The sequence below is a fragment of the Medicago sativa genome, chromosome 3 (assembly GCF_051527215.1).
Source record: "Medicago sativa cultivar Bolivia chromosome 3, Bolivia_mono, whole genome shotgun sequence".
NCBI lineage: Eukaryota > Viridiplantae > Streptophyta > Magnoliopsida > Fabales > Fabaceae > Medicago > Medicago sativa.
In genome coordinates, this window is record NC_140751.1 from 96,768,618 (window position 1) to 96,788,021 (window position 19,404).

Genomic DNA, 19,404 nt, shown 5'->3' on the forward strand with positions numbered 1-19,404 from the left:
CTAACTTTTATTAGAGACTTATATAAAAACTGCAAAGTTTAATAGCATTCCAATGATGCCTCTATTTAGTTTTATTTTTCAACTAACTCGTTTGAAGTTGAAATTTTGTTATGAGTAAGAAACTGCTCACGAGTCGAAGAAAAACATGTAAACAATTATAAATATCCACTTTAATTTTCACTCACATTGCTAATTTACACCCATTTTGATCATAATTTACAAAATTATCCTTAATTTCATAGTGACTTCAAATAGTGAAAAATTATTTTTTGTCCAAATGAAAATGTGAACACTTGTTAATTTAGGTGAGTGTAAATTAGTAGTATAACAGATATATCTTAATAATATACAAACATGAAGCATGTTTTAGACCTCCAATCCAATGTGGCGAGCTCTCAACCCCTTAATGCAACATCATCATTAAAAACTAATTTTATTTTTACCATTTTAAGCTTTCACACAATACAAACAATAAAATATCATTTCCTCTCATTTTCCCTCTTCAATTCAAATTTCAAAATTCAAATTCTTTCAAACCCTTTTTTCCTTCCTACTTTTTCTCTCTTATTCCTAACCAACAATAATTTCCCTCATTCTATTTTTTACTTTCTCTCTCATCCCAAATTGAAATACGGTTTCCTCTCATCTCTCTCTTCAAACTCAATACCATCATTTCTTTCTTTCTCTCCACCATTTTCGTTCTCTCTCTCTCTCTCTCTCTCTCTCTCTCTCTCTCAAACTCACCATTTCTTCTTTCGTCTCTCTGTCTGCCAACAAAATCAATCACCAGCGCCAATCTCCATCGACAAAAAAAGATGAAAACGAGGAAGAAGAAGAAGTAAGGTGAAATTTTGATTTCAAATTCCTAATCTTTTATTTTCAAAGGTTAAGTGTTAAATTCAGATTATGTATTATCTTTTCTGATACCGAATCATTGATTGTTATTTATTTTGATTTTGATTTTGTGTGGTTTTTATTTTTATTCCTTTACAAGTCACAGAAGAAGAAGAAGCTGAGGAAGAAGTCCTGAAAGAATCAAGGTGAAACTGGAATTTCGAATGAAAGACTGAGACAGCAACACACCCTTCTACGGCTGAGGTATGCATCCCATTTTCATTTTCGGATTTACAGCTCTTTTATGTTTTGAAATCTAAGTAATTTTTTTGATAGAACACTATGGCGTCATTTGATCCATGTAGCCAACCCCACTTAGTGGGATAAGGTTTGGTTGTTGTTGTTGTTGTATTCTTACCTTTCTAGAAAACTACTCACATCAGATCCAATTTTTATTTTCAATTGCAAAAGTTTAATTAATTATTGTTTGTGTTTTGTAGACTATAATGGGTTTTATTTAGCTATGTTAGCTTCAAATATGATATCTTAGTTTCAAGAATAGGAGAAGAAGATATGGTTTCGTTTCAGACCCTACGGTGATGTGTATTATGATTCACCCTTTTTTTAGCTTGATTTTGAGCTATAAATGTTTCATATTTTTTTTTGTGTTTTGATTTGTTGCTTTTTTATTTGCAGGTGTAAGGAAAAACAAAGAAAGGCTACCCGGATTCAGAGTATGTAATAAACCAATATCCATATTCAATTTTAAAAATCTTTGTTGTTTTTGTTAATTTGTAACTAGAGGTCGAGTTTTGAGGATCTATGTTGTTTGTTAATTTGAAGGGAAAAAAAACTGGGTGGTTTTTTGAATTTTTGATTCAGTTTGTTTGTAGTAATTGATTGATTGAACTTAGTCTTATTTTTTGTCATTTTCATCAATTCGATTTTTTTTTTCTATCATGTTTTCTGATTGAGCTGCTGTAAATATGTTGTTAATGACTTAGCAAAAAACCAATTTCTGAAATGTGAATCGACTGAGATTAAGTTTATGCAAATAAATATTACATAAATAGATGAATAAGGTGTTTGTTTTGCTGCTATTTTTTCCCTCTCCCAAGTAAAAATTTGTTTTCTGCACACTTTATAACAAGAATGGATGCATAAGGTGTTTTGGTGATAATTGAATTTGATAAGTGAAAGATGAATATAAATTGCAGGGGCGTTTGGGGTTGAATCATTCACCATAGGAGGCTTTTAGCAGAAAAAGCAACATAAATTACACAACATAAATGTTTGAAACTCTTGATTAGTGACACTTTAGGGTTTCTACCTAAATAAGTCAGTTATACATTTGTTCAAGTAGGGATGAAGTTCAATTTGAAGAAAAATATCCAAAGGTAATAAGTTGGATTCAGATTTTTTTTATGTTTGCTTTCATTACTACTCATCTGTAAGGTTTGTAATTTTAATTTTGATATTTTCCTTTTTAATCTTTGCATATACTTATATGAAATTGCTTTTTGTGGTCTAATTCTTCTTTTTCTTTGTTTTGGCAGATTTTGAAGCGTTATATGAGTGATCAACATTTGTATTTGAGATAAAGACCTTGAGGTAACTTTATTTCCTATCTTAGATTTAACTCTTGATCAGCTAAATTGCTTAGAAATTACTATTACAAAACAATTGTTACTACTATCACACATTCCATCAAACTTAGTACTTATAGTTTCTTCAATTTTCTTTCACATTATAGCTCTACCTTACAAATATGGAACCACAAATAGATTAAAAATCTTATGTGTCAAGCTCTAAACAACTCCTTGCCAAATCATCATTCATAAGTACAATTCAAAATATTATATAATAGTTATAGAACCTTGACACATAAGCAATGTTATATTGTTATTTGAGCTATCAATTCTCTGTACCTTTGAAGGCAATGTTATACTGTGATTTCATTCTAATCATACCTTGAGATCCTTTATATTGCGATTCTCTATAGTTTTAGTGTTATGCAAATCTGCTATCAATTCTCTTTTACCTTCAGTCTTTTTGGATTGCAACTACACAAACCTGATTGCCTATGCTTCATCTGATTACACAAACTTTGTATAAGGTAAATGTATGAATTCTTGACTTCTCAAATCTCTGGGTTTATTACTTGAAAATGGTGTTGTACTACTGGGATAATAAATGTAATGTTTAGCAGACTGAAATTTTCTGTTCTGTGATTTAGCTCCTCTTTTCTATTGTTGCAGTTAGCTCCTCTAATTTTGTTTGCAGGTACTAACTATTGAAACGAATCATGGGATGTTATTATTGATGGGAAACAAACACTGAATCCACAACAATCCAAAGAAGAAGCTTTCTATTTTCACTAAGCACACATTTTTCTCATAAAATGATCGTGGTTCACATTTTGTGATTGAGGTATGTAACTTTCTATCTTAATCTTTTATTCACTTTGAGGCAGGTAACTTTATATGAACCTGTTGGTAAAGGAAAAGACTATCCTTTCTAAGGTCAATATTATTTGCTCTTGGACTTAGAATTTTGAAGCATATGGATTTAATTTTCTTTGAAATTCTTTTGTTCTTAGCTCTCAAATGCTAATTTTGTTGTTGATCAAATAGAAGTTCACACAGTTTATGCTACTTGAGATTATTTTCATAGGTCAATTCATTGGAGGTCTTTTTTTTTTTTTTATAGAAGTCTACTTGGATCATTTTTTTTAGAGGTCTTTTTTCTATTGCTCAAAAACACGGGAGGTTTTTTTTGACAAGAAAAACACGGGAGGTTATAAGGTTTTATATTAATTTTTTTATATTTGGTTTAAATAGTTGTTTACTCATTCTTTAGGATAATTTCTCAATTTGCCCCCAAAAACACGGCAGGTTTACTTGAGTCGTTAACTGAGTTTTTCTCTTTCACATATTGATAATTAATATTCATATTCATGCAAATATTTATTCATCTAATTATATATTCTAACGACTTTCTTCATTTTTTTTTTAGTTACATATGGAGACATGAAGTAGATTTTCAAGTTATTAGTGATAATGATATTTTTTGCCAAGTTTTTGGGAGTGCATAAGTTTTTGTGAGCACAATTTGTAATATTTTTTAAATTTTTGTTCTTATTTGCATACAATTTTGAGGATATGTAATATTTATCATTTGTAACGCTTTGAAGATAATTAAAATTTTTACTATGATTGTTTACTGTATAAAATTATAACCATGTATTTTATAAAATTGTTAACTATGAAGTACATGTAAGTACTAGCCTCATATTTAAATTCATAAATATTTAGTTTTTCCATTTTAGAATTCATATTTAAATTCATCATGAAAATGGAGATGTTAGTGATCCCATAAAAGGCCGGCACTAAGAGCATATGACACGTCAGATAGTATACAAAGTTGATTATTGGAAATGATTTTTAATTTCAAGATTTATATCATTATTCCTTACTTAGTTTCTTTGTAACATTAAATTATATGGGAACACTAATTTAACTTGGTATGCTAAGTTTATGAAAGACAATCTTGGTAAGACATACCGTGTATCACAAAAATGTCATGTCTTAAATGTTGAAATATTAAGTCTTTTATTTTTTGGAAAGACGATAAGTCTTTTTTTGAAAGATACCAAGTCTCTTTTTAAAATGTGATTTTATTTTTTATATTGATCATTTGCTGGAAAAAAAATAATATACAGTTTCTCCTAAGAAAAATTAGTATCACTATTATTTTTAATGCATAATTTACTTAATATTTTTTAATAATATCTTCCAATAAGTTGTTAATAATAGAGAAACAACAATTATGGAGACAAATTAGAGTGGCCCCAATTTGAGTAAACATTAACTTCATTTGTTTTAATTTATCTTTGTAATCATAGACAAAATTATTTTATTTTAATTTATCTTTGGAAACATAGACAAAATCTTAAGACTCACTTTTTTGTTTACCCATTTGTTAGTATTGTTTCAAAAATATGTCCCCAAAGAACACATGCTTAAGGAATCATCTTCTTCATAATTGATTTTGTTTTTCATATTACTATAAATCTTCATAATTGATTTTGTTTTTCATATTACTATAAATCTATAAGTATATTCTTCAGTTATATGATTGAATTAACTAAATAATGAAGAAAATATGCAATTTCATGACCCTATAAAAAAAAAATAGGTGTAAAACATTATATGGGAGACTTACAAAATCTTCCTCTGGATAGTGTATTTTCAGTTTTCCACTCTCTCAAATAAGATACAAACACTCTCTATTCCGTTAGTCCATTACTCCATTAATCCAACAAGATAGTGGTTGTAAACATGTCTTTTGTTCATAATTCAATTAAATTACATAACAAACTTCGCCCACAATTAAAACTCAAATTCAAATATCCACACTTTCAATCTCTCACTGCATATGACATAAATCATATATATATATATATATATATATATATATATATATATATATATATATTTCAATGCTAACCTCAAACAAATCAATATTTCTTATACATGGGGGGCTATAAGTATTTGATTTAAGTCTAAATTTTCATATTCTTCAAACATGGGGATATAGGTATTTAATTTATGTTTTTTCTTTTAATCATTTTCTCTCTCATCTTACCATGTTCATTGTCCACAAGGGCATATTTTGATTTTTATTTGAGATTATCTTTTGATTGTTATCTTTGCTAAGGATAATGCCTTTTACTACGAAGGAAAAAGTAACGAAATTCAAGAAATACACTACCCACCGTGTATTCCGCCAATCACCCAGATTTTTGTTTATTATTTTACAATATAAAAAAAATACTACTTGCGCTGGGTATTAAGCAAAATCGTGGTTTTCGTGGATTTTCCTTCGTAGGAAATAGCACTGCTGCTTTGCTAATATGCTATTTAATTGTTTTGAGACTTTTTTTTGGTCATTTAATGATTAAAATACAACATTGTAGGACCCAGTAACTACATAATTTAATTAATATAAACGACAACTTAGCTTATTTACGTTATTTTCTTTTTTTTTTGACAAAAATTTACGTTATTTTCTTAAGAATCCATAATTCAATTTACTACATTAATCGCTTTTTGCCCGTGCGTTGCACGGGGCAAATATTAGGATGGTTGACATATATTTCTTTTAGGATGGTTGACAACATTGATCCATCACCATATGCACTTACTCAAATCCCTGCTCAACCAACTGTTGCTCCTTTAGAGGAATTTCTCTATAACACTCAAAGGAGACATCAAGGCTACCATCTTTAGCCACAAGTCTTTAGTAGCATGAGAAATTCTATTTGTTTTTATCCATCATTATATACAGCATAGGCCGAGTACTCCTTTAAAATCATGCAATTTGGTTTTAGATGACTGAGGGAGGAAATTGGAAGTTAGGGAAATTATATGGCTTTCTTTCATGAATGCTAAATAATATATGAATAATAGATGGTCTCTATTAGTTAATTAATTCTTTACTTCTACAACTTTCTAATTCCTCTACTAACATGAGTCTACCGTCATATCTTACGTTATTGTATAAGGTTAACCAACTAAATATTTTGCCACTTTTTACTTATCAATTTATGCATCACGGGAGGCTATAAAATATTTGATTTAAATTTCTATTAAATGTCCAAAGTTTCATATTCCTTTAAAACATCGAGTTACATGTGTTTCATTTAAGTTTCTATTTAATTAAGTCTACAATTTCATATTCCTCAAAAAGCATGAGAGGCTATAAGTATTTGATTTAAGCCACAATATATCTTTTCTAGCCCGTGCGTTGCACGGGTGGAAATGCTAGTAATCAACCATGCACCTTTTATATATCTGATTGAAAAATCTATGAAACAAGTGAGGTCATAGTGTATGAACGAGCAAGTGGCGATGAACATTATGTATTCCTTGTACCACATGATTTCATCAAAGTGTAAGGTTTTTAATTTTAATGTTTGTTATCTCTTGAATGAACATACGCGTAACATTTCTATGATAACAACCTTGTCTTGGCCGTCAAGCACTGTGCTAGCTAGCTAGGACTAGGTGGTAAGTATGGGAGGAAGGTAATCAGATTTTGAACCAAGAATCAAAGCCATTGTATCAGGAAAATATTGCATCCCTGAAAGTGATGTCACACTTCCATCTTCACCCACTTCAACAGGATACCGTAAAAGGTGAGTATTTACACTTTCATCTAATGCATCATCACAGTATAATTTCCAATTCCTCTCAGCAACACGGTTCAAAAGTTTTACGCATTCCACACTTTCAGGCTCGTCAAAATCATCACTGTTGTCTCCAATATGTTCATACCATAATGCTCTCCTGAAGCCATATACTTGACCTTGTGGTCTTTGTGAGCCATTGGATGTGGATGCTAGATGATGAGGTTGAAATGCACCCATTGCAATCTCTGTGTCTCTTCCACCATCCATTGATCTTTGGTTTATGTTGGCTGAACCAATCACTATGTATTCATCATCCACTACAGGAACAAAATAAAGTAAACAATCAATGTTGGTCTCTATGCACAATTTGACGCTATAGCAGCTCAAAAATGTAAATTATGCCAAATATATATTTTCTAGGTTTTGAATATAGGCAGAAAATGAAAAATCATGATAGTTAGGTAGGTAATCATATGAAACATTTAGTCCAATCTTCTTACGGGAAATGCCATTGATAGTTGTTAGAGTTTCGAACAATTTTCAAGCATTTAGTCCAATAAAAACCATATGAAACACTCCCCCACCTTAGAAACCACCTAAAAAGATTTATTTGAATGTTTGGACTTTGTAAAGGAACATATAAGCTATTATATTATAGGATTATTTAGCATCTTACCTATCATCATCTTGGAATGAACATAGATCATGAATCTTCTAGACTTTTGTGCTCTATGATAATCACTGTCAGGCTCTGGTTGCTCTGGAGGAGTGTACTCTCCATCTTTCTTACTCTCCCTTTTACCAAGACAATAAAATGTCAAATAATCACGAGGGTGTGCTTCAACATTCTTCTTTTTTATGGCATCAGCAATCTCAGTATACATCATCTCCATGGTCCTTCTTTGCCAATCTAATATTGCCTGAACTGATGCACTCTCAGGTATACCTTCTGGCCACATTGGAATCACCACATACACAACAAACCTCTCTCCAGCTTCAATTTTGCTAACAATCTTCAATGACAACTCCTTTGGTATGAGATGCAATGCACCAATATCCTCAACTTTAATATCAGTTGAATGCCAACCATAGGAACTCCCTAGGAAATACTGATTTTCAATGTAGATGAAGTTTTTTGCTCTTCGTATAGCATTTATGTAGGCATCTTGAATGCTTCTATCAATGATGTTGTCTTTTCCACTAACAAGGCCTAATTCAATAACTTCATTTGGTGCTTGAGGGAAGTTAGAAACAGCACCACCATCAATGGATCTAAACAACTGAACGCTCCAAGTTTCGCCATCTTCTTCTGATAACATTGCATCAGAAGGATGGATTAGAATTCTATCAAGCTCTTGAATTGGGAACAGGAATTGTTGGAATTGCTTCCCGACTTGCTTTTCCCACCTCTGCTCAAAATTGTACAACACATCCCATGCAATAGGTCCTTCTAGCTTGCAGTGAATATCATGCCACGGTTCTCTAGGACCACCTTTCTTAATAGAAGCACCTGGGAAATTTGGTTGATGAAAATCATCATGATGGATTGTGTTCAAAGTTGAAAACAAAGGATGTTCCATTGTATCATATCTTCCATCACACAGATCAATACCACCTATGAAACTGATAACTGTTCGCTTTTGCGATCCTTCAACATGATGGCCATCAACAACTATAGTCTTTTGGTGATGAGTGAACATAGTTGAAGTTTCAAAACCTTGAACTATGCTTTTTCCACCATCAGGGTTACGCGGACATAAAACACAACGTACCTTTGTGTTTTTAAAATACTCTGCAGTTTCTTGGTCATGTGTTCCCATCAAACCGTCTTTCTTAAAAGCCGGAACAGAGGTTCTGTCGTCCCAAACAAGCACAAGAACATTAACACCTTCATTGGCTTTTTTCTTGAGTATTTCTCCTAGGGTGATACTACTTTCTGTTGGCTTGTTTGGGTCCCTAATCAAGGTTATTTCTGTATGAACAGACCAACCAGTTATGTAAATAAAGACTTTAGCATTCATAATGGCATTGTAAATATCTTCCCAACATCTTCCAGGTACATAATATTTTGTTCCAGATATTGGTATCCATGGATGAACACTGTCAGGGACATGAGCGTCTTGGTATAAAGTAACACCACAACCTTGTCTCTGATCGAAAAATGTACGCTGAACTCCCAAAAATGGCATGTGTATTCCTTGAGACCATAGACATTTTCTATCCTCAATGACACTAGAGAATTGCATGCTGACACGAATTTTAGAACCGCCTGGTACAGGACGATGATCTTCTTCGTCTAATATCTCAACCCATCTGTCAATTATAGGTCCTTTGAGAATTTTCTCGGAAGGGATATAAGCTCTTCCGATTAGAGTTGCACCAATTGGATTATCATCTTTGACAGTGAATACAATATTTGATATGTAATGAGCACAATAGATTTCAAAGGTCTCATTCCATTTCGGGTTTGAGGGTTGATTCCCTATCATTCTGGTTCGTCCAACCCTTGCTTTATCTAAATCAACTGTTGCATAGAGTCTTGTCCCAACAATCTTCATCACAAGTGGTTTTGCATGTTAAGATTTGAAGAAATTATTTTGCATTAACGTGAAAAGCATATACAAATGGTAGAAAGTTTGGTTAAATTGTGTACCTCAGGCCGGCACAAGATACAACCCTTGACTTGGGCTAGAAATCTCTTCCCCTTGTGTGTTGTTCCCTTTATTCCACAATATTTGACAGAAGAAAAAAATATAGTGCCACGGATTAAATTAAATGAGCTTAAATTATTTATTCTCTAAAAACGTCAAGTATTATAATTTCCAATTCATTGAATACACAAATTTTCATAACAATTATTATTTAAAGTCTTTAAAAAGTGTCACAGGAGTATTAGTTAGCATTTTCCAATACCGCATAATATATTTTGCCATTTATGAATTTAAACTTCAACTTTTCTTCTCTTATTTTTCACTTTAATTATTAAAACACTGGAGAGATTTTTTAAGAACATACCTTTCGACAGAAATCCAAATTACATCCAGCTTGCAACCTATCAACTTCACTTATGGTTACCTTAAGTGTCCCATGTAGCAGCTGAGGCATTTTGTGTCACACTTTCTATTCTATTCTTCCCTGCTATGCTATGATCTATATCCTAAATTAAAATTCAATTTTTTACAAAATGTAGGGGTCGGGAGAGGAAATAATGGCTGAACAAACGGGAACTATTTCTTTGGTAAATGTATGTAATGAAATAAAGGTATCTTTAAGTTGTTATTCACATATTTATATGTGGACAAAGACATGAAGAAAGAATCTAGGGAATATTTTGTTTCAAGAAAGAGAAGTCTCTTTGGAGGACAAAAACCATAATCATTTACCTTCTTGACTTGTAAGAAGCACTTGCTTACTTGGAATGGACTAGAAGCCCGTTTTGACAAGCCAGCTTAGTTGTCCACGACCCAAGTTACCGTTTGAACTTTGAATTAGTTTTTGTATGTTTGTTTGTTGAGGAAGTCATTTGAATTAATTAATTTGTGAAAGTGTATCATATTATTATTATTTTATTATTGTTATGCAGTTATATACAATTATCTGAGTTTTGATTCAATAATAATGTATATTCTTTACTTCAAAATTAGTATTACTTCATATTGTGCAGTCAAATCACACTTTTATTAAAGAAACTTTTTTACCAACTTAAAGAAACTGAGTTAAAGAAATAAAAATTATTTCATTTTCCATTACATACAGTAGTACAACATATCACACAGTCCTTATATATTTATCAGCGCTTTGGGAGATTTTTTTTACAGAAAGAAAAAGTGATTGATTTCATTAATAGTCAAATAACAAGCAAAGGATAATAATATCACAGATTAATTCGGCTTGTTAAAAAAGATAAAACATCCAGATTTGAAATATATATTAATAAATATAGTCATTTTTATCAAAATGTGATTCTATGAAAAACGTATGTAGTCACTTTTCCTTCGTACACTTGAGGTCAGACTGACCTAAGATCCTAGTTACTTAAACAAGAGTTTAGAAATTGTTCTTAAAGCACCTAACATTTGTTCACAAACATCTCAAACTTTCAAAAATACAATCACCATAGTTGACTATTGTTAGTCTAGTTAGAAACCGTTCGCTACTTTTTAGAGTGGTTAAACGTGTTATCCTTGTAACAGATTGTTGTTTCAAATAGTGAATTATGACTTTTTAGCGCGGTTATATGTGGAACCGATCTAAAAAGTCGTCGAGATTGCTTTTTAATTGTTAATTCGCTGCTGATATTTTCAAAAGTTTGAGGCTTTTTAATTGTTAATTCGCTGCTGATATTTTCAAAAGTTTGAGGTGCTTGCGAACAATTACTAGGTGTTTAAAGAGCAACCTTTCAAAAGTTTTAGACCTCTCAAAAAAACTGTTTTTTTATGTATTAAAAGTCATATCTCACGAGCTTAAACCCTCTTTGTTTAAAAAAAAAAATTCCTCTCTCACAAAAAATGTATTAAAAATCCTAAAAACAACTAAATCATTTAACTACAACAAGTAAAAGGCTTCACAAACATCAAATGTATTAAAAATCCTAAAAACAACTAAATCATTTAACTACAACAACTAAAAGACCTCTATTTTTTGTCAATGACTTTCTTTGGAGTTTATTTTAAGTCTCAATAAGAGTTTCGTCGGCTCTCCTTTGAGTATGTCTTAAGTTGGATTTTGGAGATTAAAGTTTTTGAGGGTTAATTCCATATTTTAAATTATATACTTCCTCCATTTTAAAATGAGTGTCGTTTTAGCCAAAAAAATTGTTTTAAAATAAATGTCACTTTCAGTTTCCAATGCAATAATAACTTTTTTTTTCAATTGTACCCTTCAATTAATACTATATACACTAGTTCCAAAGTATTATTTTTTTTCTTTAATGAAAAACAAACCAATAGTTGATTAGGATAATTTGGTAAAATAACATCTCTCTTTCTTTTAATTAATGTATTTCTTAAGATGTGTAAAAACCTTAAACAACATTCATTTTAAAACGGAGGGAGTATGTGATTTAAAAAAAATAAGAATGAAATGATGAGTTACCGTATAACATTTCAATCAAGGTTAATTTATATTTAGACCTTTTAAAACCCGCATTTCAAACGTATCATTGGAGTGTGAGAAAGCATCAATAAGATTTAGCTTTTTTTTTTTTAATTAACAGTCGGTTCTTAGAATAGGGAAACTAGTATCCGGAGTTTGACCAAAAGGCAAGTAAAATCTCAATAAAATTTTGTTCGATCTCATATTCTCGCAAACGATTTGTTATTTGATAAATCTCATTATCCGTTTGAAGTCGATTACTTTATCAACTTTGAAAAATTATCTTATCACGCAAAACAGCTCATTTTATCAAAAGAAGCATCAATATTGATAAATCATCCCCAAACCAATTCATGGAAATATCGTATAACGTCTGATGGCTTTGATGGAAGACATATCGGTCCCATATCTAAAGAAGGTGGAGCATCCATGGAGTTTGTAGACAAATGCACAGGGACTTTGCTGCAACACTATGGTGGTGTGGTGCAACATCCTTATTTATTAATTTTGTTAAGTCTGCAACAATTTAATCTAATTTTTTTCGGCTCATTTGCTTTATTAGGTTTGCAATTATTTAACCTAACAAATTCCATCTAAAAAAATGCATTGCACACCAATTTCATTCCTATCCGCTTGCCTTATTTTTTTGAAGAAAATATTTTCTACCATATCAATGATCACGTATGATCCTTCTATTTTATACTTTTTTTTTGTCAAGAATTTTACACTTTTTTTTTGGATTTTTTTTTTAATTTCATGCCTTTTTTTTTGACAAGCTTATTTATTAATTTTGTTACGTCTGCAGCAACTTAACCTAATTTTTTCCCGCTCATTTGCTTTATTAGGTTTGCAATTATTTAACCTAACAAGTTCCATCTAAAAAAAATGCATTGCACACCAATTTCATTCTTATCCGCTTGCCTTTTTTTTAAGAAAATATTTTCTACCATATCAATGATCTTACGGGTTAAAGATTATTTATTGGTCTCTATTATAGTCGAGAAAACTCGTGCGACACACAGGTCAAAAGTCTAGTAATGGATTAAAGAAGTTAAGAAATTAAACGTTGAAAATTTGAATTCAGACAAGAAAGATTGTGGGTCATACTAACAAGTAGGTCTCACCATCATTTATTATTTTCATGTTTTATTTTATCTTTATTTTTCCAAATGAAAAAAAATAAAGAAGATCTAAAATGGAGAGGATTAGGCATCAACAATATGAACTATATCAACTTAAATTTTTTGTAACTATATGAATGAAAATGGATCTTTATGGAAAAGTAAATTTCTAATTTCTGTAACGATAATTTTAGTTTGGTTTGGATACACATAAATTGCACCAAACTTTTATAATGGTTGGGTTTTCTTCCCAAATTGAACCATGGACAGTCTGTCCTTACCTCCTCATGTCGCTAGCCTCACCTTGAATGTGTCATGCTTTAATTTTTATGAATAATGACGAGATAAAGTTTTGAAGTTTTTGTCTCTTTTTTTTTTTTTTTTTTGAAGGGAAAGTTTTTGTCTCTTCTCGTTTAATAATTTAAAATGTTAGAGAAAATACAAGTTTATTTGAAAGATTTATGAATATTAAACAAAAAAACCTAAAAAAAAGTTTTAGGGGAAAAAACTCAATATTGTACGATTCTATTTTTTTAAGGGAATAATATACGGTTCTATTTGCAGGTTGATAGAATTGATAGGACGCTGTGGAGGTTGGAAACATTTTCGGTTTACACAGTTCGAAGTGCATATAATTTTTTGAATGATAACTCTTCTGTTGATCTTGCGGTGCCCGTGTCTTCTTTGTGGCATAAGGACGTTCCTTTGAAGGTGGTGTTATTTGTCTGGCGTCTGTTTCATGATAGACTTCATACCAAGGATAACCTTTTCTGCAGACAGGTTATTGACGTTGCTGCTCAGGCTTGCGTGGGGGAATGTGGGGAAATGGAAACATCTTCTCACTTGTTATTACATTGTCATTTTTTTGGGGCAGTTTGGTACTTTATTCTCAGGTGGCTTGGTATTTATTCTGTTATGCCTTATGATATATCAGGCCATTTTAACCAGTTCAGTTTTATTGGTGGTGCTGCCAAGTCAAAGAGATCTATTTTACAGGTTATTTGGTTTGCAACAGTGTGGGAAATTTGGAAAGAAAGAAATAACAGAGTCTTCAATGATAAAAAAATGCTCAATTCAGCAGGTGGTTGACAAGATTAAGTCGTTAACTTTCATGTGGTTGAAAGGGAAATATGCCAATCTTCCCCTCAATTACCATGGTTGGTGGCTTAGTCCGTTTACCATTTTAGGCATTGGTTAATTGTTAGTTTCTTTCGTTTTAGTCCGCTTTTGCGGTCTGGCTTTGCCTTGTATATATAGTCGTGACATTGTCTGGATTTTGGTGTTTCTTCCTTAGCACATCTTGTGCTAGGATGGCCTTTTTGATGTGGTAATACAATTTCATTTTAGCCTCTTCAAAAAAAAATACGGTTCTATTAAAAATTACAACAATGATATGTATACATTTAGTATTCTTCAACACTAATTTAATTAACATCTCATTTTATTTTTATCTCTTTATTTCTATCCTATCACCAACATATCACTTCTATGATATGTTTATCATGTAAAATATTAAATATGCAATATAAATTAATTATGTGTGTGTGGATATATATACATATATTAGTATTATAGTTAGTATTTTTTATGGGAGTTAGTATTATATTATTAATTATATACATGTGTGTTTGTGTGTGTGTGATTATTAGTATTTTTCCACTGTTATTGATAGTTATAGGAAAGGAGTTACTTTGGTGTGTTATATTTAAAGTTGTAAAAAGTTTAAACTTTCTCTTCTTTTTTAAGAGACTTTATCCCTTTTCAGATTGAGATAATTGTTACTATTCTAAACAATATTCTATCAATCACATCATTCATTTTATCTATTTTTCTTTCAAGGTGCATACCTTATGGGGTGTTCAATTATTTTCATAAAGATTAACAGATAATAAAAAGATTTGTTAAAATAATACCATTGCCCTACTTCATTACTGAGGTCCCAATTATGTATTTTTCGATGTCTCTCATGTCCCAAATTACTACGTTCAACAACAGTATATGGAATGGACATGCACATGTATAATATCGTACGGGGTGTGATGTGTCACGATATTTCCAAAACAACATTTGGCCTACCAATAAATTGACGTGCCAAAACCTCAAATGACAAAGTGACATGTGGTTTTTATTTTCTAAATAATTAGTTAATTAGTTAAATAGTTAACGAGCCCAACAACCTTCAACCCATTTCTTTCAAAAGACACACCATTACAGCCATAAAACGATCGAAGACGACGAAGTCAATTAGTTGTGTCCATAAATAGTTTCATTTTGCCTTAAACCACACGCATAAAAGAGGACAAAACAAAAAAAAAGCCTTATTTGTACAATTTTATGATTATTACGATTACGACTTAAAAAGAAATTGAAATAAAAGGCATAAAAATGGGGTATGGTCTTGTTTTTTTTATTTTTTTTTCTCATTTATATTGGTGCTCATACAATACAATAATTGCTAAAGTATGTGATTGGCTATCTTAATCCCATGACAAATTAATATCGGCTATGAAGTTTAGCTTTCAAGGACTTGATTTGTTTGCAACAAGCTAGAAGTCCTATATTAAATTATTCATGTTCTTGCAATATTGAATGGCAAATTTGTTTTCTTCACTTCTAAAATTAAAATAGAATAAAATAAAACACACATAGGGGTGTTCAGAACCGAACCGATCCAAAAAAAAACCGCCAACCGATCCAAAAAAACCGAAAACCGCAAAAAACCGATTTTTTTCGGATGTGTTTGGGCCATATAGATTAAAAACCGACTGATTCGGTTCGGTTTTCGGTTTATAACTTAAGAACCGGACCGAACCGAACCGAACCGCACTTATTTTAATTTTACTAGACTCTTCTACTACTCTAGACTGGTCCATTACCATTTGTTAACTTAAACTCTTCAATAACTTACCAATCACCAATGAATTTTGCTGTTTAATTAATTCACACATGTTTAAGAATTAGATAGTCCATTTCTTAATCCGCCAACACTCCAAACGCTAATCAAAAGTTTCTTTATTAGTTGGCATTGATTTTTATTGCTACAGGTTACAAAAGTTTTTTTTATAATTGCATGATATTTGCTTAATAAATTGCTATAGGCTATATAATTATATGAAAGAAAAAGTTGTTGCATATGTATAAGGAATGTTTGCAGCAACTTATATGTACACAGTGTGTAATCTATGAAAAAAGAAATTATAATAAATCTTACTTATACTTTATATGTGTACAACAAAGGAAAAAGCTTCTATCAAAATTATTTTTAATAAGAGCATTACTATCACTTGTTTACAATTTGGATAACCGAAAACCGATCCAAATTAAACCGCGTTAAATTGGATCGGATCGGTTCGGATTTATTTTTTAGCACAAACCGAACCGAGCCGAACCGCACATATTTTATTTTTTGGATCGGTTCGCTTTTTGCCTCATAACCGAGCCGAACCGCACCGCGAACACCCTAATGATCGAGGGAGGATATTAATGACAATGGCCAGAGCTAATCGATTGTGGTGGTGAACGGCGTTGCGGCCCCACAAGAGTGGTGTATCTGCAAGAATTTCAATCCCAATTGAGTGAGGGTTTTAGAGAGTCGAAGATTTATTAGAATGAGATAATTATATTTTATCGAGAGTTAGATATCTTTAATACGTTAGGTGTAAAGTGAGTGATGCTCAAATGTAGTTAGATAGTTGTGTGGATCTAGTATGATTTATAAATCACCGTATAGTGATAAGAGAATGGTGATTTGATCACATAATATCTTTTCGTGTCCCTTGGAAATACGATAGCACTTAGCCTTTTGGACCAAGGATTCAATTAGAATGGGCAATGAACCGGTATGAAACACATAATATATTTAAGCTAAAGTATAAGTGTTTGGTTGAAAATAATAGACATTAGCTATCACATAGTTAATTTAAAGGATAATTATTTGGATCACTACATTAGCTATCTAGTCTTACCTAAAAGCGAGACTTATAAATAACAGACTAATCGTTTATGTTGAGCTCTCCTTTTAGATTTATGCTCTTAACGATAATAGACATTAACTAAAAAAAAGTGATAAATACACACAAAAATATGAATGTTAGAGACTAGTAGTACTACTATATCATAGAAAAAATGTACTTTACACTACAGAAAGGTGTAATTGTGTTGGTGTAGTTTAGAATTCACGTGATAATAAGAAAAAACTTTTTAACATTTTCACGTAAATGGACCCATGGTGTCCATTCTCAACATAAAAATGGAAGCAATCCGTACAAAATTTTAGTTGATATTTCTAGTTGAGCTGGAAATACATTCTACATAGTAAACAAAGTTGTCAATAAATAACATGTGGATATGCCAACTCTATAGTCAAGCCTAGAGAGTGGATCACAACTTTGCAACATTGCATATGCATACATTATATCTCTATAGCCAAAAAAGATAACCCTACCTGCTACACCTCATTTATTTCAGTAGTTAATTAATAAGTTAGCTATGGATTTTATCAAACTTGTGCTGGTGAAACTTTTATTGCATATGTACTGTTTCAATCCCACTTTTCGTCCTATGCTCATATTTCCACACCGACAACCCAATATAAATAAATTTAGCAATATCACCACTTACTCACATCAACATACACATTTCACATTATATTATTATATGTTTTATGTATACCTCAGAAATATAAGCTTTATTAATTCCCAACCAAGGAAAGGAAATATGGTACAACAAACAAAGAAGTTCAGAGGAGTCAGGCAGCGCCAGTGGGGCTCTTGGGTGTCAGAAATTCGCCACCCTTTGTTGTAATTCCCTCATTTAACTCTATATCAATGAAATCCACACAATGCACCTACATCTTATATTATATTATGTACATGTTATTTATTTATATATAGTTGCTTTTTTTGTGTTTGATAAATTAATGTTGCAGAAAGAGAAGGGTGTGGTTAGGAACATTTGAGACAGCAGAGGCAGCAGCAAGAGCATATGATCAAGCTGCAATTTTGATGAATGGTCAAAGTGCAAAGACTAATTTTCCTGTGTCAAAGAATCAAGGTGAAGAAGTTGCTAGTGACACCCCTTATAATGGTGGTAGTGGTAGTGGTGATGATTCTTTCTTGTCTCCCAAGGCACTCTCTGAGCTACTCAGCACAAAGCTTAGAAAGTATTGCAAAGACCCTTCTCCATCACTTACTTGTTTGAGGCTAGATAATGATAATTCTCACATTGGAGTGTGGCAAAAAAGAGCTGGACCACATTCTGATTCTAATTGGGTCATGAGGGTTGAACTTGGTGGGAAGAAAAAGACTATAGAGTCAGAAGAGATAGGATCAAAACAACACACTATTGATGGTGGTAATAATGGTAATGCTGATAATGAAAATAGGTTGGTAGTAGAAGAAGAGGAGAGAGTTGCTTTGCAGATGATTGAAGAGTTACTTAATTGGAACTATCCATGTGGATCAACTTCAAGTAATTAACTCTCATCAGCAGGAAGAAAATAGGAATATTTCATGTCATGGACATGGTTCTTAAAAATGTAGCAACTCCATGCATGCCATTTTCTGCTATCTTTTTCATGTACTTTTGTGTTTTTTCTGTAAAATATATGTATATGCTTTCAAAGTGCTGATAAATAGATAATAGCCACTTTGATAGTTACTTAATACAGTATGCAATATATTGTGGTTGGGAAACATGAGAATTAGGATCAAATTAAGAAGAAGGATTGTTGGAATTATTGAAAAGTTATATATAAAGCAATTTATTAATTCCGTCAATTTCAATTGTTGTTTTTAATTAACAAACAATGTTTGGAGAAAAACTAGTCTTTGCCATAGCAATCAGAACATGACCTTGATAGGTAAAGGAACATTTGGGGCCTAATTAAAGACTTACCCCATCAAATGGACTCTCTTATTCATAATTGAAGCAATAATTGTAATTGACTAAGCTGCTAAGTATACTATTTTATTTTCCTCTTCTATATATTTGCATCTGAATTCTAATAGTCGTTGAAAAAACTGCAATACATCTATCTCCTCACCCTGATTTTTTTGCTAAAAAAGTATTTTCATGAGAATTCCTTGCCTGTTTTCCAAATCCAAGTTACTATAAATTGTATTATACCGATACAAAAATGACAAAAAATCAGAGCTAAGGCGG

At 31.5% G+C, this 19,404-nt stretch overlaps 2 protein-coding genes and 1 long non-coding RNA gene across 13 annotated transcripts; 2 read left to right on the forward strand and 1 right to left on the reverse strand.

Annotated features, from left to right (window-relative positions):
* Window positions 1-592: 592 nt before the first annotated feature.
* LOC146942492 (uncharacterized) lies at window positions 593-4,113 on the forward strand. 11 transcript variants are annotated; one of them, XR_015032735.1, is made up of 9 exons: window positions 593-843; window positions 995-1,098; window positions 1,335-1,430; window positions 1,531-1,568; window positions 2,052-2,231; window positions 2,391-2,445; window positions 2,882-2,950; window positions 3,118-3,264; window positions 3,850-4,113. It is a non-coding gene; the product is annotated as an uncharacterized LOC146942492 (long non-coding RNA). The 11 variants fall into 11 exon arrangements; XR_015032734.1 differs by having other exon boundaries at window positions 1,001-1,098; XR_015032741.1 differs by lacking the exon at window positions 2,882-2,950 and having other exon boundaries at window positions 1,335-1,437.
* A 2,417-nt stretch (window positions 4,114-6,530) lies between these two features.
* On the reverse strand, window positions 6,531-10,493 carry LOC146942493 (phospholipase D alpha 1-like). Its single transcript, XM_085756454.1, has 4 exons — window positions 10,043-10,493; window positions 9,681-9,746; window positions 7,704-9,579; window positions 6,531-7,344 (listed from the first exon to the last, which is right to left on the reverse strand). Exons 1-4 carry the CDS (start codon window positions 10,130-10,132, stop codon window positions 6,899-6,901), a joined length of 2,478 nt encoding a protein of 825 aa, XP_085612580.1. The 5' UTR covers window positions 10,133-10,493; the 3' UTR covers window positions 6,531-6,898.
* Window positions 10,494-17,864: 7,371 nt separating this feature from the next.
* LOC146942494 (ethylene-responsive transcription factor SHINE 2-like) lies at window positions 17,865-19,019 on the forward strand. The gene is made up of 2 exons (XM_085756455.1): window positions 17,865-18,041; window positions 18,170-19,019. Exons 1-2 carry the CDS (start codon window positions 17,899-17,901, stop codon window positions 18,717-18,719), a joined length of 693 nt encoding a protein of 230 aa, XP_085612581.1. The 5' UTR covers window positions 17,865-17,898; the 3' UTR covers window positions 18,720-19,019.
* The last annotated feature ends 385 nt before the right edge of the window (window positions 19,020-19,404 follow it).